Here is a 22570-nt window from a genome sequence, read left to right on the forward strand (position 1 = left end):
AGATATCATCTTAGATTTTGGATATCATAATATTCTGATATGGCACAAGTGTTGCTTTTCCTAGTTTTAAAGGCTGAATGACAGTAAAATTGTGTAATTTCCTGAACTTACCAGACTGCTTTAGTTGTTATATTATTTGCCTTTACCCACTTAATCATTATATCTACATTGCTGATGATTATTTATCAAAAATCTCATTGTGTGAATATTTGTGAAAGCACCAATAGTCATCCCTACAATGCTGTCGCAATGTCGATATTGAGGTATTTGGTCTAAATGTTGTGATATTTGATTATGTCCACAATGCCCAGCCCTATGTATGTTCATATTTTGTAATATTGCCTCTAGTCCTGATAGAAGCAGCAGTGCAAGACTTCCCTTTATAGCACTTTTTAACTTCATAAGGGAAAGAGCACTACTCTATAAATATAGTTATTTGTTATGTTAGAGACCTTTACGTTTTTTGTGAAGGATTATCCTGGCAATGAAATATATGAGCAATTTGCAAACCTTTATGGTGAAATTGTCTTTTAGTGAGCTCGCTGCAGTCTTGTAGGGTGACTGAGGTAAGCTCTGGTTTCTGTTTGTTTTTCAGGTAGGTTGTATCCTCAGGGCATGTAGTGTTTCTTGTCTCTCCTTTGCCAAGATTATTGGGAAGACCTCACCAGAATCCTCCTCCCCCGGATCAATTCAGAGAAATGTCTCAGCATGTTTTGCCTGCATGGTATGCACCATATTCATGTGTGTGTGTGAGTGTGGTTGACTGGGGGAGTGCAGACTACCACAGTCTCACTTTGACTCGTCTGCAGGCAGACTGCACACAAATATCTTGGGTACAGATAACTGTTGCTATAGCAGTTCTCATCGTGGGTCTATTCTGGGGGAGGGGACTCGAATTATGGATTAAATTGAAGCATATCACTTTTAATGTTTCTAGTTTGGTGGTTGAATATGCAAATATTTCAAGAAATAATAAACCCAACACTCCCCAGGACGGTGAAAAAGAGAAGACATTAAGCCTGAAGTGAATAACAAACAGCACTGTAGCAATGTTTGGGTAAGTCAGTTTGGACAGACCTCATATAGTACAATACAGTGTTTAGCAAAGGTCTGACAGCTCCCCCTACTGTCACATCTTTTCAACTACAACAAGCTGTTACACAGTGCATGCCATTATTTACACTACATTGCATCACTACTCAGATAATACAGTTCCCACAATAATATTTATAAAAACATAAGTTTTTATTTTTTTTATTTTATTCAACTATTAAAAATTCAACATTGCACATTCAACAATTTTACAACTGCAGCAATATGCACTTCCCTATACACAGAAAATTATACATTTGAATAAATAAAGTATTTCATAAACATATTTACATATAACAATTACTCATATTGCATTACTCTCTAAAATAATCAGGTACTCGTCAATGAGCACATTTCTGGGCCATAGCTCAACATTCAGAGACATAACAGAGTAGTGGAAAATGTCCATAACATCCTCTTTGTGTTACAAGTCATTACTCATACAGTATTAAGGTAGTACAGTGTGATGCAAGATGAACACATTTCTTATGAAAATAAAGATTTGAAGGAATCCGAATCACATTAGAAAGAGCACTTGGGTTTCCGCTGATTCCCCCACAGTATCATTTAATCATTTGTTCATTAGAATACAGACAAAGTTAACAAACTCCCTCCTCACAGTGTTTAATAAACAAACATGGAATTGTGGACTATAAACCTGAAAATCATCTAAAACTGTGATGTATTATTAAAATCTAAGACAAATGACCTGTGAAACAGCAGCACAGACTGAGTCAAATGTGTAAAATTGCAACATCTTGACATTATACAGATGTTTTGCCATTATCACATACGAATTATTCAACACACTGATATAAGCCTACTGTATATCTCATTGCACCTTACCTCTTCTCAGTTTACAGCAAACTATTACTGTGTATTACATCTCAAAGCTTGGCTCCCCACACATCCTTTGTTGTTAACTATGCAAATTTGCAGGCATTTCATCAACTGAAAAACACCTGCATACATCTGCATTTAAAAAGCACCCAAAGACAAGGCTTTCTGGCTGCATGTGAGGTTACCGCAGTTTATTTGCAGGTGCAGGCAGCAGACTAGTCTACAGTAGAACGGACTGTTGACGATGCATTGTGTCCCACCCCCTGGGTATTTCTGTCAGGGTGACCATGTCACAGGCCGTCCATCATGGCCAGTAGGTCGTCTCCTTTGCTGCTGGCGCTGGGAGATTGATCTCCAGACTCTGTGAACTCCCCCATGATTTTGGCTAGCTCAGCATTAGCCTGTTGGTCCTGAAAGACAGTGTTATCCAGTGCCAGAGTGATCAGACTTATACCTCATTACAGTAAATCCTGTTAGAATGGCAAAGCCTCGCATCTATGATAATTGACGGTATAATGAGATAAACAACATTTGGGTCAAATCACTGGGGTCGCTTATCAAGCGTAAAAGACAGGCTACTGGTAGTGAGAGGTTGGATGACAGATGTACAATCAGTTATTTTTTGTCATTAAAGCAATAGCAAGCAAGCAATATTTAGATTTTCATTACACAAATGATGGCCTCCAGCTCTTTCTTATTAACTGGGTATCACTCAAAGAGAGTGGACAGATAAATAAGCTTTACCTTTGTTGCTTGGATCTTTATGACTCCATATGAAAGCTCATCTGGTCTTGATATTAATGCCTCTCTGAGAGAAAGAAGAAGAGGAGAATGTTAGTTTTTAATAAAAATAAGTGAGTAATTTTATTTTCTTCACTCTTCACACACACAAAAGGTACCCACTCTTCCTCCTCATCAGTAGCAAAGAGGTTGATCCGGAAGCCACTGTCTGCGTTTCCTGATTTCTGAACTTCTAACCCTCCCATTAATCTGGCTAACAGATTCAGCTCCTCTTTGGCTAGAGGGTTGGGAGCAGCATTGACCTGTTGAGACAACACCTTGTTTACTGGAGTTACTTTTATTTGTATGCATGAAGTTCAAGAAATATTGTGTACTAAAAAAATAAAAAAGTCATTAATGTTTACAGTGCTAACAGCGAACCTGTTTCACCTTAGTGTGTTGAGCAGAGTTTTTAGAGGTTCCTGACATATGGGTTTCCACTGGGCGGCTCACACTGTACCTGAAAGTCAAGATAAAAAAGACAAAGAGAATGAACGCTTACAGTATGTCTATGCAACACAGTCCCAAAGATGACCTGCACAAGTAGCAGAAATACTTTATTTATATTGTTTTTCTGCAATGTGTCAGTAGATGTTGGGTTACAATGTAAACTATCACATGAAATTATTTGACATATCACCACAGAGGTTCAAATGTCTAGGAATGGATGAGCTGCGAAGCGCGTCTGTGAGTGGGATAGAATTTCATTATATTTTGGATAGTTTATGCCTTTATTACACCCATAGTAGAGAGATGGCAGGAAACGAGGGAGACGGAGATACAGTAATGGACCCAAACTGGGGACACTGTAGTTCATGGTCAGCATTTTAACCCCTAAACCACGGGGCATCTTGACAGAGAATCTTTTAACTTGATGTCATAGCATAAATATCACCGAGTCATGGTCATGTACATATTTTGAAAGTCTTACATGTTTGTGCCTAGTTTGGTGACCCTGTCTCCAAAACTCTCAAAAGATCCTTCCCGTAGAGCAGCAGTATAGTTTCCTCCATTATTGAACTGCAGCCTGCTCACCTCCTCACCGGTACAGCTAAACATCCTGGAATTATCAGATACAAAAACACACAATATTATGGACATGTAAGCTCTGAATACCTTGTTTATACACAGTAATCTCTTTTGAATTTCTGTTGCTCATGATAAAAGAAGTTCTTTGTTGTAGGGCTGTTCTGTAGGTTCTGTGGGTTTCATTTAATATTTAAACACCGTTGAAGCTCAGATGTTTTGCATGTGAGCTCTTGTTCCCTTGTTGTAGTAAATGTTGCACTGTGCACAAAGAGCCTTTAAGTAATTTAATCCAAGCTATAAGTACAACTCATCTAAACTTAGAATCCAAATGCTTGTTCTACAAAACCTCTGTAATGCAATTAGCTGCAGGCAGGCTGACTTAACTTGAGATTACGGTTTCGGTTTAAGATCAGCAAATAGACTACAGTATATGAAAGGGAAAAAAGCAAACATTAAAGATCATTAGAGGGACCAAAGGTACATTTTACTATCCAAACCATTTGTTTAATCTTAGTCTCAGTTAAGTCCATCATTCTTCAGTGTGAAGATTATTTGGGTCTGAAGGATAACAGCTGTATGCTGTGGTACCTTATCAAGCCAGGGATTTGTGTTCCATGGGGCACTGGACCACTAGTGGGAAGTACAAAGCGGCCGTTGGAGTTCTGCACTTTGTCCTTGAGGAAAATAGACACCTGGCATAGAGGAAAAAAAGGGGAATATTCTCTAATTAAGGTTTTTCAAATACTTTCCATCAATCCAAATCTGTAAGAGTGCATAAAGTTCTCCAAATGAATGGACTTACCCTTATATGCATGTCTTGGAAGAAGATAAGAAGAGTTTGTCTAATCAGCTGGAATTCACCATTAGATAAAGGTGTGTACATCTAAAAAATATACATTACAAATTAGATTAAACCAGCATTGAATAATAAATGGGTAAATAATAAACACTGAAACTGAATTTTAATATAAAAACAGATTATTATTATTATTTATTGATGTATACATTTTATTTACTTTACAGCATTATCCCTTTCAGCCCAGTACAATCATATAATAACAAGCAAATGATAAAATAACTGCTTTTGACACTTCACCCAACCTATGCAGTCATAGCTCAATATATGTAATAATCTAATTGGTTTTAAATGTTCCCGCGTATAACCACATACTGTATGACTTGCATCATTGATCACTTGAGTGAAATCGGCTGTGCTGTATATTCACATGAACACTTGACTTCACAGTTTCTCCTTGTGTTTTAAATAAGTAACTGTCAAATAAAATGTTTCTACTGAACTCTGTTGGCTTTGTAGTCAGTATGTAGTTAGGCTGGATGGTTTTCTTTTGCTTATTTTCACCGGTCTGACATATTGACCCCTATACTATTTTCGGTCATATGATTGTGACACTCAACATTGACATGCGTGTCCTATTATTGGCTATTCAAGTTGCACTTCATTCTTAAATCTTGCCTGAGGAAAAGCAATGATTCACAATGTATCACCAGCGAAGTGAACGTGAAGCCAGATCATACTCCACAGCTGACTATACATGAGTAAACTCTAATAAAAACATCACTATTTTTACATTTTAAGTTGTTTCCCTCTCTTCTTAATATAGTTAGATACGTTTGAGATCCTTTTTGCATTCTGCATCTTTTTGCAGTTGACCTAGTTCACATTCAGCCAAAAAAACTCAAAAAAAAGATGCTATGTTGCATGATGTTGCAACAAGCTGCAGGAAACAACAACAAGCCACATGTAATGTTGCTTTTCACTACTATTCATAACAAATGTGAATGCAGTTAACTCACCTCTATGAGCTTTCGGTACGTGTCATCAATCTGGCTCAGAATGCAGGGAGAGTTTTTCACAAAGTCCTTGATTGCGTCCATGTGGTTGAAGGAGACCAGAAGGATGTCCTTGGGCCGAGGGCAGAGAAGCACCTGGTACTTGAAAGCCATGGTCATCAAGTCGTAGAGCTGTGAAAAGGGACACACATGCATGCATGACTTCATCGCCTCATCCATCAAAATAAATTCATGCTTTTGTTGTATAATAAAACAGCAGAGAGAGCCACATAAAAAAAACATTAAACTAGATATTACAGTTGTAGTGAATGCTTGAATGCAACAAAATAACATGATATGCTTGTTACGCACTTGTTATATGAATATAAAGTATTGATTGATGTGTAGATTTATCTAATGTAAATCCAAAGCATGCTTGACCTTAAAATACTAATCTAGTGTATGTCCTGAAAATGCTCTAAGACAAAATGACATAACTCTGCTGTTGATGAAAAATGTGATAAATATGTGGATAAAGTTTGGGTATAGAAGTGAAAATTCAAATTAGAAGAAAACTAGAAATATTGCCTTACGGTTGTATGCCTCTGCCAACCAGTCAAGTTGCAGTTTACATCCATCATATTATATTTGTAGTGAAGACTTTCAGGGAAACTAATAAAAAGGTATTAAGTGTATTTTTTGGCGAAGTGGAAGTTATCACTATATTGACCTGTTTGATTCCAGTGAATAATTTCCAGTGAGAAACACACCGTCATCACTTAGAGACTATTTTTACAGTACAGAGTACTGATAGAAAGCTTCATCACATGGTGCAATGATAATCACCTGAAGCTCTATATCAGCAAAACCAATGAGCTTGTGGTGGACTAGCAGAGGAACAGGAGGCCCCCTGTCCTGGCTGTCATCCAGGAAGAGGAAGTGAAGAGGGTGGACTCATACAAGTACCTTGGGATAACAATATGCACAGAAGCTACAAATGCTAAAACATCACCACAGTTTCAAGGTGGGCACCCAAGATTAGTGTCACCAATTCAGTATCCGACCAAATGTAAAATATGGTCACAATCTCCCCTTCTACGCCTGAGTTATGGTGTTGAATAACGGCCAGAAAAGTGTTTTTGCAGAACATTATGATGTCACATGGAAGATGACCTTTGACCTTTTGATATAAAATGTCATCACTTCATCATTTTATCCTATTAGACATTTGTGTTAAACTTTATCATAATTAGCATATGAATTATTGAGTTATAGCCAAAAATGTGTTTTGGGAGATGTAATGAAATTCCCTCCAGGCTTTCCTGAGATATTGCATTCACGAGAATGGGACGGATGGACGGACAACTCGAAAACATAATGCCTCTGGCCACGGCGGTCAATGGCGCTGAGGCATAAAAAGAACAAAACAGCAAATGACATCTCATCATGTACATGTTACAGAACAGCATATAGCTGTCAACTACATCTGCATGCATGATCACTCTACCTTGTCCATGCTAGCTTGATTGAGTCTCATTATGGAGGCATGGGCCAGCCTGTCGAACACAGTCCGCAGGGCCTTCTTGGAGTAAAGCTCCTGTAGCTTGAAAAGCTCCTCCAGGAACTTTTTGTTGAACATGGTGGTGATGATGTCATTCATAACTAGTCAGGCAAACAGTACAACAGAGAAGTTAAATGAGGATATGCATGCGTACTTACTGTCAGCTGAATAGCAAGCAGATGAGCTTTCTATCTGCTGGGCAAAACCTGAAGCCTATCCCAAAGGCCCTAACAAAGCAGCAGCATGGAGAACCATCAGCCATGTATCCTACTTGGTAGCAGGCCCGTAGCCAGGCAGAAAAATTTGGGGATATGAGCCCCTATCATAATTTTTTTCATTTTCTCTCATCCTGATTTCTGTCAATTTCAACAGAAATTGACAGAAATGATCACAGACAGTCAAACCTTTGGGCTGACATCACCTTTTCCCAAACATTTTACAATCATTTCATGGCGCACAGGCAATACAAATCAACTACTGTATCTTAACATTTTGAGTTGCAGGAGCTTTAGTGACACTTACCCATAAGCGAGCCAAAGTTCAGGCAACAAAAGGAGCCGTGAAAAATGCAAGTTCTCAGAGCAGAAACAGAGAGACACTGTGGTCACCCCAGATGAGGTTCTTGCTCCATAAGGTAAGAGCAAATTCTATGTTCTGGCTACAGGCCTGCTTGGCACGTGGGAATGCTCTTTTATTTGAGGCTCAAATTTCGTTATATTCAGTGATCACGTTTTAAAAAATGTCTCCCTACATTGTTTAAGCGACTGTACAAATTAGGCTTTTATAACTAATGAAGTCTGTGGCCAGGAGCTAAGCACTCGAGAGACCCGGCCACTTACAGTGCATGATGCACCTGTGTGCAGAGCCAACCTCAGTACAGCATTTGAGAGCTGATCTGTGCATATGAGATCTTATCTGGACTCTGTTGTTTGTTTATCAAGTCCTCTAGTTTATCCAGCGCATTGGTTTGGTCTAGATAAAGCAGAGCAAAGAGCTACTATGCACCATTGATTATACTGTAGCTTCTGCAATAATACCTCTCTTTCTGTCATCCTCTGTCCAGCCAGCGATAATGGAGACTTTATGAATTAAAATGAGACAGACAAATGAAATGATGTTCTAACAACCAGCTTGTGTTAAAGGATGCATTCACATTTTTTCAAGTCTGTCTTAAAACAATAGTCAGGTGCTCAACTAAACACTGAAACATGTTTTTCTTGCCATAATCATTCCTCCTGTTCATACTGGCCATGATCCTGTCATAATGCACTTACAATGTAAGTGATGGGGGCCAAAATCCACAAGCCTCCTTCTGGGCAAAAATGTATTTAAAAGTTTATTTGAAACTGATATGAGGCTTCAGTTGTCCAAATAAAGTAGTGACAGAGTTCCTCTTTTTGTTATTATACTTCACCGCAGCTCAACAGGGAAACATTGTCCGAGGAAACACAAAGAGGGAATTTAATGCTAAAAAGACTGTAAATGTGGCAGATATCCATTTGATATGACTAACTCAGACTTCTGAATCCTCATATAAGCTCCAGATAAACTTTTGAATGCATTTTTGCACAAAATGACTGTGTGGACACACTGTGGATTTTCCATCACTTACATTGAAACTGCTTTTGAAGAGGTTCTTTGAACAGTCACCGTGAACAGGAGGAATGATTACAGAGAGGAAACCTCTCTCAGTGTTCATATGGGAACCTGACTGTTGTTTTAAGACATACTTGAAAAACTGTGAACCTATCCTTTAATGGCATCTCAAAACCTTACATAATATCATTTCTTATGCTAAAATGATACATACATTATCGGATATAGACTATGTGGATTTGTAGCATCCAGTCTAAATTTGTGGAAGTCAGGCCACATATTATGGTATTTTGTAGACAATTCTTAACTAATCTACGTGAATTATTATTTTAGCAAAATATGTGGAATAACAAAAGTGAACCAGCTGATTTTTCTTTATATTAGCTTCTCTGAATTAACGAAACTATCAGTCCAACAACCAGTAACCGACTGAACTGGATGTGTTTTTACTACAGTGTAACGTTTAACTACGTTTCACTGCAGGGTGACATTTGTGTTGTTAGCTTTAGCTGTTACCTTTCTCAGATTTGACAGGAGGGATATTCTGAGCTCGAAGCCGCTGGTCTAGGATGTACAGCATTTCTCCACCGAGATTGATGAAAAGCAGAGGCAGAGTCTTTGAAGACATGGTGGTATCTGGATGGTTTAAATCTCTCTGGAAAATATAGGCAGCTAGCGATTGTGGCTAGCCTTTAAACTAGCTCGAATGCTTGATGAAAGGGGGTCTGTCTAGTTGCCAAAGCCTCTTCTGGTTGCCAGGCCACGAAGTGAACAGCCAATCAGAGCTCCGTGCGTCAGTGGGTCTTGTGTCGTATAGCCCCGCCCCGTGAAACGGCGGAGGGAGCGCGCGTTGAGAAAAAAGCTCGCCCCCGAGCTCTATGCTTCCCCCCCAACTTTACTGGCCAAATATTGAAATACACCACAAACATGAAGAATACACGAATACAGGAAAACCATCACACAAACAAACAGTCGAACAAAACCACAAAGGACAGAGAGACCATAAACCATAAAGGCACAGGAGAAGAATCAAAACGAAACAAAACAAAACCTATTTTTAATCTGTTAAATGTTATATTTGAGAAGTGAAAGTCAATTTCATGCATGACTAGTTATATGTTAACAATGAGGATAAAACCTATGTTTGTGGCAGTGTTTTGATGTGTTTGTTGGGCCAACAAACTATTGTTTTTTTTCATAATTAAATCGTTTTCTAAAATTTTTCTTGGGTGCTTTGCAAGAAGATGTTTTAATTTTCTTCCAGCGTGAATCTGGCTTTAATTTCAGAGGCTATATTTGTGCATCCTCTAAATGTAAATTAAATCCTGAGTACTTACAAAGGAGAAAAACTTGGATTTCCAGGTAAACAATTACATTTTGTTGGGTAAACGTTTTTTTCATAGATGCAAATATTTAAAGTTTAAACAAAGTCTTAAATTGATTTAATCCTGTTGTGGGGAAACAGGTCACCTGTTCACATTGTCAATTTGATAGAGGTGTGAACCTCCTTTCTCATTGAACACAGGGGGTCAGTATCTGACAGTCCTCGTTGTTGTTGGATGTTGTTGAAAGTGGTTTGAAGACAAAAATGAAACCTAAAAACTTCTGGGGAGATTTTCAATCTACAGTTTCTTCCCCGGCCTTCTCAGTAAAGTGGAGTGAAAGTGTACTTGTCAGAATAGAGATCCATCAGATATAGTTTCACATAAACAACTGAACTCAAGTGGACAAAAGAGCTCTCTTGTGGCCAAATCATGCAATTGCATTTCTAAAACTACAACATACTACAGTAAAGTGAAAAAAAAAGAAAAAAGAAAGAAATATGACCAGTGCAATGAGGCATTGTGCCTCTTGGAAATGATCACATATTTAATCTATAAAATCACAGTTATGTGAATAAGCATAATTGCTCCAAACCATAAAGAACAAGTCAGTATTCATAGTGGTCCACAATATTCAAAAGGAAAACATCCTCTCACAAACCACCCATGAACATTTTAGAGAATAATTTACTGATAAAATAAAAAATATTTGGCTGTATAGTTGGATAATATTTGAACCACTATCAAAACATTGCAAAAAAAAGGAAAACCTCAGGATTGTTACCTCATTTCAACATATAAATAGACAGGCATGAAACTTGCCTTTCACTTCTAAAGTATTATATAACAGATAAAAATTGCTGCTAGAGTTCATTTTGAGCCTTATTACTCTCCATAGAACCTCAGTGGTACGAGCATGAGTAAAAGCACAACACCTCATTTTCACAGGGGCGGGGCTATGAGAGTCTCCAGGAAGGGAAGGGGTCAGATGGATGTGAAACTTTCAATATGACCACAGTGTGAATCATATAAAACTGACTTTGTGCACCCACCAAAGTGCAAATGCAATTGAATAATAAATGACTTGAATATTACAACAGATAAAAAGTAAAAATACAAACTCAATTAATTTGTTCATTGCATTTCATCATGTCACAAAAGACACTTGCAAAATTATTAGTTTAGAGCAGTGGCTCCCAACCTAGGGGTCATCAGATACTTTTATTACACAAAATAATGTGTATTTTAATGATTTTGCTTGTGTTCTTGTGAAATACTCAATACGTTCGTCTCTTCAAGCCTCTAATACTTAACACTAAGCAATCCAAGAAGGAAAATCAGTCATTGATTGAAATGCTCACAATTTATGTCCACACTAAGACCATAACCTGTGATAAAGGGTCTCAAGTACACATTATTTTTTAGAGGCGACAAGTCAAGAAGGTTGAGAGCCACTGGTTTAGAGGTTAGCACTGCAATATAGCTGCAAAAATAATCTACATTTTCTGTCAGAGCTCCATGTTGTTCATTACTAAATTGTTATAAAACCAACATTAAAAAGTAAATGAAAAAAAAAATGTATTTTTTATTGATAATATTGTACGAAATGGTCCATGCTTAAATGAAATAGATGTTTTTGTGAGTGATTTTGAGCGAACAAATCAATTCATTTAAAATTAATTTTATTCACACAGGTATACATACAATACAAGGCTACAGAAAAGATTACATTTAATACATTCTGAATTGCATAAGTTTCTCTGTCTTTGTTGTTAGCTAAGTTTCCTAAAAGCAATAAACAAATTATTTGATCAAGAAAAAAGGAAGAATGGAAGGGGTAATCACTATGTGAAAAAGACACATAGTGGGTCAGAATCCTTTAGGGCTGTTATGATGAAACTTCTCCATTCCTGATGCGGATTTCTCGTGCCATTCTGCACACCTCACAAAGTCCGCAGAAAAATGTCATCAAGGCGTCGTTGCATACTGTCCCCTGTGGTGAAATTATTGCGACAAAATCACAACACAGAACATGCTAACCTTCTCTGAAGAAATGTGCTACAGCTCAGGCTTCTCAATTACAAGGAAAACCCAAGCTTCCCTGTGTTTATGAAATCTCTGTATTTCAAAAGATACTGAAAACAAGTCAGACTTCCTCTATGTGACCTCCCGAGATGTGAGAGAAATATAACATACCTGAATACCATAGGTCAGTCTCATGTGAGTCCTCATTGCTGTTATGCCTCCTGGCACACAACCCAAGCAGCAGTTTTCTCCGTACTTATTTGCTGTATAGCAGCTCAATGCCATTGGACAGAGGCAACCAACAGCACCTGCACAAAAGAAGAGTATTTCATTATGATTGTTTGAAGGAGAAAAAAAGTTCAGTGGTGCTTGAGTGTGTCTTCATTGGACAAAAAAAAAAAACACAGTCAGAATAAACATCTTGAATTGTACTCACAGACTAAGAAGTCGCTGCAGCAGGAGCACAGGCCAGTGCTCCACTGCCCTGTTTGGACATTTGTCCCATAGCCACCTGCACCTGGTTGATGGGTCACCACTGGGTTTGACATTTCGATCACTGGTTCTGCTTGTTTAGCTTTAGCTGCCTAGTTAGGAACACATTCAACTGTTAGTGCGGTGATAGAACGAGAGAGCAGTTTTTTGCAGGTGAAAAAGCTCTAGGAGAAATTACTTAAATTGATCTTTCCATATGCCTGTTTTCATATTTTGCTGGGTGGTTACTTATATACGATTCTACTGATTTGCACAGTGGCTAAGGTCAAATTTTAACTTTTTATGGAATCATTCAGAAATATAAAGAAAGATATTTTAGTGCTCTCCAATGGAAGATAGGAACAGAATCCATACGTTATTCATACTCTTAAACTCAATCAGCATTCATGCAAAGTAATCATAGCAAGAAACATTTCATGGACTTGTTCCTTAACACTGAACAAGATGCTGGTTTGAGGGCTTTGACAGCTTTCAAGATGTACTTGCTGGTTAATTTATAATAGTTTCTCATGGTTATTAAATAAGAAATATACAAATATTTTCAGAAAATCCTTCTCAACACAGTGTATGTTAACTCAGTTCGTCCACTAATGTTGCTCAAAAATACTCTTGCTTGAAAGACTTGAAAATGTCTAAGTATTTTAAGAATATCATGTCACTTTGGAATTACCCCTGCAAGATTTGTTTTCTGTAGCCTTAAGACAGTGCTAGATCATAGTACTGTCGCAGTGTATAAAAGTTATTAACAATTAATTCTTAAGTTCATTTTGTGCAAGAGGGAAAAAAAGAGATGTCACTTACGAGAAGAGTCGTGTCAGTCTGCGCTCCTCCTGATCAAACCGACAAACTCTGCACACCACACAGGAAGCTCTGACGAGTATGAGCTGTGAAATGCTGGTTTGCCAATAAACTGTTGTTTCCGAGGATGACAAGATCTCTGTGGTGATTCACTGCTACTTTGCTTTGAGGCCAATAGTGGATATAGTGTCAAACAGCTACAGATCACAGAAGCACATGGCCTCTATTTAAAAGGTTTTTCCTCTCACATTTAATCAGCACAGTTCAGAGAACTTATGCATTTGTCACAATCTTACACCACGCCCTCAAATAACACCCTCAAATGCATCATGTTGCAGCTTGAGGTTTTAATCAACTTTCATACTTTGTCACAAGTGCAGTTTGTTTCTTGAGGTTTGAACCAGCAGAAAACTAAAATAGGCTACATTAAAAGGTTCATTTGGATGTTCTTGTCATATGCACACAGAGCTACATTTGTCAGTATTTAAAACATAGATGTGAAATAACATGAATTGATTTATGGAAATGTACAGAATGATGGAGCCTACGTACAGTGCAGTACAAAAGTAGTGATGGTCATATCTCTGTAATACACTGTTTTCTAATCAAGCACATTTGATGTTTATGCATGTGGTTAATTTCATGGTTGTGGTGATTTGGTGTTTCATGAAATTACAGGAAGATCCTTCTGTTATTTGGACTAAATGCAATGTCAGTTTCACAGCCTTTCAGCCAGTTTTACATCAAAGCCAGAAGTGTAACTTATTGTACAGGTTCAACCCATAAAGAGCAGTGCAGCAGTTTCTTGCCACATCATTCACTGTTAAATTATCTATTTAGTTGCAGCCTACGGTGGAAATTTAAGGAAAATTGTTTTTTGTGCACTTCATTGAGCCCTTATAAGCATATTCACAAGTATTGCTCATTATCTACTCCTATGCTAAATGAAATTAACTTCACTTTTGTGCATATAGTTCTTAAGTCACACATTTATTTGACAGCACAAATATATTTTTCAGTTTATTACAATACAACTTTCTGAGACATTTTATTTCCTTTGAATTCTGACATTTTCTTATCATTCTGACATCAGCCTGAAAGCAAAGGGAAATAATATTTGATGATGGTAATGCATGAAAAAGGGATCAATTTACATCACATTACCACATCCGAATAATAGAAATAAAGACATTGCTCTGGGAAAGCATTTAGCATCGTGTTTCAGTATATTATCTTTTACTGACTCTCAACAGCTTTTGTCTTGGCTGTTTCGGCCTCTGTGGTGACAACACTCTGCTTCATCTTCAACCTCTGCTCTGCTTTCTGTTTCTGCACCTCTTTGAAAACCTGAGAACAGACATACATGACCAAGTGTCAGAGGAAGCACAAAATAACACCTTCAACGTGTTAGTTAGATGAGTGCCACATCGACTTGCAGCAGGTCTGAGTAATGCTGTCAGACCATATATATACTGTTTTTTTTTTAACTCCAAATAATCTTAATGTTGTATGAAAAATGTCTTTGTTTTACACTGCCAGTAAAAAAACATTATATACCATCATGCACAAGAATAAAGAACTTTCCACTGAATAATGGGGCTGTTTGTGTGCTACCTTAATGCAAAAGGCCTTCTTGGCCAGCCAGCGCCGGGTGGCCCTTCTGTAGTACTCTGGAGGGAAAGTGTACGTGATGCCCAGCTGTTCGCATACCTTCTCGAAGGCATCATAGCGAACTAGCCTTAAGTGTTTCAAAAGCTTTTTCCTTCGGTCGATTGCCATGAGCATCCGTCTCTTATTAGCTTTGTCCTAGAATCAAATAAAACATTAAAGAATGCGGTTGTTAGATAAAATACAAAGAAAATGGGAAGTAGGTCACCAAATATGGCTCAGTTTACACACTCATTTCACTATAAGGAAGTACTTCATTTGCAACAGTTTATATCAGAATGTGCTGCTTTAATGTACTGGGAGACAGCCTCAGCTCTCTTACTATGTCGATCTCACCGAAAGTGTTAAAGGTATGATGTAACATGGAAATTTCCTACCATGACATTGCTATGCATGTCCTTGTTTGATGCGGGGGTGTACACAGGATATCCTGTAGCACATGCATGCCTCACACCAGAGGAAATGTGGAGAGCTGTATTCATACATGAAAGTTCTAGTGATGTCAACTGCCCTATCATGTTACGTCATACAAGGACACCTTCGTGAGATCTGTCCTACTTTGGCTTACAAGCGCAAAAAATTATGCTGATTCCACTCCTTCTCTCACCTTGTGATGTTTTTGCAAGTGCTCCTGATAGTTTCGGATTCTTGTCGTCAAAATAGCCACTGTGGGAAAAGACATCAAAAGGGAATTGTATGAACATACTGTAGAGTAAAATAGGCTAGATCCTGTTTTTGTACTTCAGTGAAAAACACAGCAAGACTGAAAAACAGCAACTCACCCTTGACTTCCACAGAGCTGCGGTCATTCTCATCCCTCTGAACTTTTGCAATCAGCTGTTCCTTTTTCAGCTGTAGCTTTTCACTCTGAGGACATGCACATAATGTATTTAACTGCCTGTTTATGACTTCTGCTATTGAAACAATCACATTTCAGTACAGAAAAGAAAAGTAATAATTGCCATCAGAAGTGAAAAAGAAAGCAGTGTAAAGCAAGACAGACAGAACTTACATGGCACGCTAACTCCAACGAAAGAAGCCTTTTGACAAGATCATCAGTCCTATTAACAGACGATATACTAGTGTTAAAGGAGTGATTAATGTAACAGATGTATAAAATACATGTAAAATTCATTGTTACTCATTTCATCGAAGCTACAGTGTATATGCGTGTTTACGTTTGAGCGAGAGGTACAGCTGTATAATCCATCTTCAGCATTGTTGGAGGAAGATCACTGAGCTGGCTCTCAGGACCTGGAGGAAAGAAATTGTTTGAAAAGTTAAAAGCGTGTATTTCAAGAAATGTCACAGCCTGGTGTCAAAATGTGATTTTTAAATGACAATGCAGCCTAACAACACACCTGTCTTCTTTTTCTTTGCAGCCCGAGCATAATGTCTCACCGGCGGTTGAACAGCAAAGCTTCCTGTAACTGATAAGAGAAAAAACATGTATAAATGGATGGATGGATATGCGTGAATGAGCAGTGGACAAAAATTATGGAAACTTAGACAAGGGAACCATTGCTGATTTGAGCTCAAAATAGGCCCATAGCACCTTTCATACAAGTCACATGCAATTCAAAGTGATTTACAAGTGATTGACAAACACGCAGGATGGTAAACGTGTATTGAGAGACTAATGCACACAAAGAGAAATTAAATTAAATTGTAAAATCTAAATAAAATGAAGAAATAATAAAATATGATAATAGATTAGAAAGAAAAATATTTAATAAAACCTACTTTAAAAGCATTAAGTTGGTGACTGGAGAACAGGTGAAACAACAAAAATTGCAATGAGATCCAATTGCAACACACACTTACATTAGCCAGACACACAAGAAATGACTCAGTGAATAAACAGTGTTTTCCCACCAAAGCTGTCTGTGAATTACAGATGGAAATTTTTCATAATGTGAAATAGTTTCAACAAAAAATGCATGTTGTGAGCGTCACAAAAGTGGTTTGTATATTAAGACACACAGATATCTCTTAACTAAGGCCAAGCATGGTCCCTCAGTGATGTTATAAACTAGCCTATATAAAGTATTAGGGGGGGCTGTGGTGGCCTAAAGGTAGAGAAGTGGGCATTTTGTAACTAAGTCCACCGAGTGCTTTCTGTGGCTGTATAATAACCAAGAACAAAATGCTAATAACTTTGCAATTTACAAGACCAGAGGCCTGTAATACGAAGCAGGACTTGGGGTTAGCGAGGTAACCTCAGGTTTAACTCTGGGTTTTCAGTCCTACGACAGTGGTTCACTTCTTACTGGGGTACATCACCATGGTAACTTATGCTGAACAGCTAACCTGCTCCAGAGCACTGTAAAACTGAAAAAAAAAAAGGTCATCACTCCTACAGGATCCTGACATGGACAAAAGTCCAGAGTTACAATAAAGTGACAAGTAAAAAAGAGCGATATACATTTTTATAGGTCCACTCTGATTTTAAAACAGAGCTTCTAACAAACGGAGTGAACATTTACGACACTTAACACATAATGATGACTTTAGCTGCATTTTAATTGTGCAAAGTTTATTTTATCCCCGAAGTGATAGCTGACAGTGTCAGTGACTTGATTCCATCACTGCAGCTCAGAATAATATGAGACAACTGTGTGATGATAACTGGAAATAAACATGAAATGTTGTCTTTTATTAGAAAAATAATCCACACAATGTTAGCCTAATTGGCTCCCATGATAATAAATGCAACATTTCAGTCAAATAGACCTCATCAGTCATTAACTACTTTTCCTCTCTTTGCTTCGGTAGCAGAAACATTCTGGCATTACTCTAAGTTTATTTTTTTCATATTCAGAATGGTTTCTCCATCATCCAACTAAATAGCAAAACATACTCTCTCTATGCCTACTTAAGCCATATATTTTAAGCCTTTGCCAACTTTTAATGTGTGGAAATTATTTCTAGTGTTTCTACATCTTCTTATTCTGTTGTATGATTACAGACTCGTTTACATTTCACTTCACTAACAGAAGTTTTCTGCAGGTATTTGGTATCACTGTTTCATCTCATATCATATGACGCACTTCATTCATGGTTCTGATGAAGTCACTCGTAATAAACAACCCCGCCTCTTTCACATCAACATACACACAGCTGGATAGGAAAACCCAGAGTTGACTGATCTAGTTTATAACCAGCTTCATAGTACTGGTTATCCAGGCGTCCAATGTTAGGCTCAGTGCAGCCAAATAACGAAAAGATATCCTGGGTATGTGAAAGTGCTTTGTAGTACAGGCCCTAGAGTACAGATGCAGATTAGTTGTTTGGTCTATAAAATGTCAGAAAATGGTGAAAAATGTCGATCATCCTTTCCCAGAGCCTAAGCTGACATCCTCAAATGTCTTCTTTTGTCCCAACCAAAAGCCCACAACCCAAAAATATTCAGTTTACTGTTATAGGGGACTAAAGAAATGAGGAAATATTCACATTTGAGAAACTGGAATCAGAGAATTAGGACTTTTTTCCCTCAAAAATCATTTATGGATAATCAAAATAGATGGTGATTCATTTAATAGCAACTAATAGAATAATAGTTGCAGCTCTACCTCTCATCATATTGACATACTTTGAATTTATGGCATGCCACTTAACATGAGAGTGACACTGTCTCCATTGCAAGCTCTTTTTGAAGAGAAGCTGTGAAAATAATCTTAGAGGATGATGATACAACTGATGCATGAGTGATTCAAAACAGAACGAAACAAGTATTATCTTGTAGAGCACGACAGTCCCACAACCCAGATAAAAACACAACTAAGCACATATCAGATGATGAGCGGATATTGGTTTTCTATATCATTATCGTGATGTCATTTCCTGAGAGATACTGGTGCTTCACCCTGCTTTAAGACATTTGTAAGCGTTTACTTTTTTAAATTTTAATGACAAAAGTGATACCAATGTAATCTGCACAGGGTTGCACCAGTTATCTCTCCTAAGTTAGGGTCTAAAGTCGACACTGTAGAAGCTTAGTAACTATTAGTTTGTAACTAAATCAGCCACTGAAATTGGTTGCACCACGATCACTGGGGGCATAACCTAACTAGTTTGGACCATAGACTGTATAGGTTTGGACGTAAGTCATGACTAAGGCAAGTGGCCAACCAACGATCAAAGATAAGTGTTGGTTCCATCGTCATGGTTACCATGCGCATTAGCTTTTTGGCTAGTATTAGCCACTTGACATAGTAACACATCGTAGTGAGCTAGATCGATACTGAAACATCACATCAATAAATTAGGTTTCAACTGGATTACTGAGTTGCAAAATGGTATGCAATTAAAATGGCGTGCAATTACTGAAAAAAGACGCTGTACGGCAGAAAAAACTGCTGTTTTACCCTAGGGGCATGTGTAACTAGTTGTAACTTAGAGTTATGTTGTTACTTAACTCCGTGATGTTACCACTATTATTTTAGCATCGCATAAATCACAACTTAGTAATAATTTACGTTATAACTAGGCTAAGTTTGAACTTACACACAGCTGGTGGAACAGGTTGGTTGAATCGCCTTTTCGCCACTGTTGCAACTCCCCGTCAGCGGTCAGCACTGCTGTCGGTGTTAGCTAGCTAGTTAGCCTTAACTACGATGCTCCAGCTACGTGCTGACCGTTGACTTGGCACAGTCAAACAGCCAGTAACTTACACTGAAATGCGTTAGTCAGATATTTGCTACACACGTCGGCTTATCTTCCAGTTTGTCCCTTTCTCCCACACTTACCGCAGCTGACTCTCGGTCCTGATAGCAAAGCCGAGCTGCATGTCTTCACTGTCACAGCGGAGCACAGAGCGCCGCTCTCCCGCAGAACGCCAGCTGACGACTTGAGAGCCGCCCGCAGAGCTATGCTTGCGAACATGGCTCACAGGATAGCTAATTAAGTCGATAATAAACTCCCCGAAAGTGATGAAAATGTGACAGGTGATCACACTCGACCCCTACATGAGGCTCGCCATTTTGGTTAGACCAAACTAGCTGATTGAAAACAGGAACATTTTCTCTAGGCTTTGCTATCGATGCCAGAACAAATACGTCGATAGGACAAATTTCGGGATCTGTAATAAATACAACAACAACAACAACAAAATATTGCTAGAACGTTATACAAGTGTATAAATCTGCACAAAAAATTGAAAAACACTGAAGAAATACCTTATTATTATCCAGTTTAGCCTTAAAGCCGCCCAATCAAAGCACAGATTTCTGGATATAAAACACAAAAATTATGTAAAATTATATTCAAATTACTATCTATCTAAAGCTATCTTGAGAGCTTTAGGCTTTAATTGTATGTGAAAATGGCAAAAACATAATTTCATAATCATTACTTTATATAAACATTATTTGAAAGTAAGTACAAGCAACTATCTAATATATCTACAGACTTTTCCAATTAATGTATGAGATTTATTGTATATAAACAGTATTTGACGGTAATTACAAGCAACTATCCAATATATCCGTCTGACACTCTTCTACAGAGGGATATTTTTTATATATTGTGTGTATACTGCCATTATTCTTCAAAACCTGCCACTTATAGGCTATTTGAGGCTAAAGACAACTGTGTGAAAAAATGTATGGGAGACAAATATAAACCTTGGTGTTTAATGCTGGAATCAAGAGAGAGAGGCAAGCTACACAGCGCCAGGAAATCAAATAGTTATAAAACTAGAATTTTAATAATAAAGACTGTTGTTTTATCCAATTTGTTATTTTTAGCTACCTTTTCCCTCCTAAAGAACAAACAATAAAGACACTAAATAAAGTGGCAATCAGCTTTATATGGGGAACCACTAGAAGTCACAAAGAGGCACTTACTGTAGAAAGGTAAAAAAGATGGAGGCCTTTGAGCTGTAGATCTGGGTTTAAAATTAAAGATAGCTTTTTTGTAAAAACATTGCAGTAGGCATCAAAAGAAAGGCAATGTCAATTGGTGAAGCCCTGAGCTGGACCAAAAAAAAAGGACATGCGAGAAGCTCTATTCCATATTATAAACTCATGTATCTCATATCAGGTTGAAAGTAGAAACTTTGGCATCTTTAAACCAACAATTTGTAAATTGCTGTTATACTGAGTTGTTCAGTGTTTCAGCAGTTTACTGAAGGTGGTTAAATGCATCACTGTGTAATAAGCAATACTTTAATTTTCTGAGGGCATTTGAACAGTTACTGCAAACTGTATCCGTTTACTTGTAAATCAGCAGTCATTTCCGGATTTTGCAGTTACTTCCCAGCTAGAAATTCTTGTTCTAAAAACTTTCTGAGAGTGTTACATGTAATGTTCTAATAATTTTTTCAGTGCAAATTTTTCTTTTGGTTCCTGGAACATTTTAAGATAACGTTCTCTACAAACATCCTAAAAATGTTTGGTGACATCCTTCTTCTTTAGTTATAACATTGTTGGAACATTATGTCCATATGTTCCCTAAAATGTTTTCAGCAAGAAGTTTTATTTTGGTTCCCAGAATGTTCTAGGATAATGTTGCCAAAAAATATTCTGAAAATGTTTGACAACCTTCTTAAAATATTTAGTTATAACATTGTTAGAACATTATGCCCAAATGTTCTTCAAAACATTTTCAGCGGAAAGTTTTATTTTGGTTCCAGAATGCTCTAGGATAACGTTGTCTTAAGTTGTCTTACGTTGTCTTACGTTGTCTTACGTTGTCTTACGTTGTTTTTAGAATGTTGCATTGAAAGCATTGTTTGTTATCATGTAACATTGTGGGAATGTTTTATAAAAGAACAATTTTTAATCTGCTACCTCAACAACATCACCAAAACATCTTCAGAATGTTGCAGACAAAATGCTCTATTTTTGTTAACATATCACATTAAAGGAACGTGTTATAAAGTACGTTCTGTCATCTCAGGCCTGAATAACATCCTGAAAACATTTTTAGAATGTTGCTTTGAGAACAGTGTTTGTTTGTTATCATGTAACATTGTGAGAATGTTTTATAAAAAAAAACCATTCTATAATCTGATACCGCAGCATAGAGTGGAGATGAAGAATTGTCAGCTGAAGTTGGTCTCAACACAGAGAAAGAATGGGACTTCGTATCGGTAACAAAAATCCCACTATTGCACTCCAGTGATGGTCAAAATACATGCATGTATTTCTTGTCCAGACCCGAAAACAGTGTAATTTTGATTTCTGCCCTTTAATTAGGTTGTGTTTTCACTGAAAAATGTAGGTTACTCGGTGTCCATTTTGAATAACATCCTTTAGCTACAGAGAACTTTTTTAAAAAAAAAAAATCTTGACAATGAAATATTGACCAACTATTGAGGTATAGCGGTGAATGGTCAGTCAGCAGGAAAACAGTATCCAGGATTTTGTCTTTATTTTTTATTATAAGAAGCTGTTGTTCCCTTGTCATTATAAGTATTTTAGAAAACAAGTTCACATATAACCCACAAAAGTAACATTTCAACCTTAAAAAATGTTCTTCAGTAAGAATATTTTCTTACAAAGAGAGGATATATCTGCACAGTGCGGTATAGACAAAGCATCATAATCATCAAATATTAAAGTCATTGCAGCAT

At 37.4% G+C, this 22570-nt stretch overlaps 2 protein-coding genes across 3 annotated transcripts; both read right to left on the minus strand.

The window, feature by feature from the left end:
- Window positions 1-1867: 1867 nt before the first annotated feature.
- Window positions 1868-9457, minus strand: oscp1b (organic solute carrier partner 1b). Its single transcript, XM_067600930.1, has 10 exons — window positions 9206-9457; window positions 7040-7194; window positions 5557-5724; window positions 4544-4624; window positions 4330-4433; window positions 3644-3772; window positions 3103-3172; window positions 2836-2975; window positions 2677-2740; window positions 1868-2342 (listed from the first exon to the last, which is right to left on the minus strand). The coding sequence occupies exons 1-10, from the start codon at window positions 9315-9317 to the stop codon at window positions 2223-2225; spliced, it is 1143 nt and encodes a 380-aa protein (XP_067457031.1). The 5' UTR covers window positions 9318-9457; the 3' UTR covers window positions 1868-2222.
- Window positions 9458-14295: 4838 nt separating this feature from the next.
- On the minus strand, window positions 14296-20003 carry mrps15 (mitochondrial ribosomal protein S15). 2 transcript variants are annotated; one of them, XM_067600932.1, is made up of 9 exons: window positions 19743-20003; window positions 16356-16424; window positions 16173-16248; window positions 16007-16055; window positions 15777-15861; window positions 15602-15660; window positions 14941-15132; window positions 14571-14673; window positions 14296-14420 (listed from the first exon to the last, which is right to left on the minus strand). In XM_067600932.1, exons 1-9 carry the CDS (start codon window positions 19876-19878, stop codon window positions 14416-14418), a joined length of 774 nt encoding a protein of 257 aa, XP_067457033.1. In that variant the 5' UTR covers window positions 19879-20003; the 3' UTR covers window positions 14296-14415. The 2 variants fall into 2 exon arrangements, with proteins under 2 accessions (XP_067457033.1, XP_067457032.1); XM_067600931.1 differs by having other exon boundaries at window positions 14296-14673.
- Window positions 20004-22570: the final 2567 nt, after the last annotated feature.

Source organism: Thunnus thynnus, chromosome 10, assembly GCF_963924715.1.
Source record: "Thunnus thynnus chromosome 10, fThuThy2.1, whole genome shotgun sequence".
In the NCBI taxonomy this organism is placed as follows: Eukaryota; Metazoa; Chordata; class Actinopteri; order Scombriformes; family Scombridae; genus Thunnus; species Thunnus thynnus.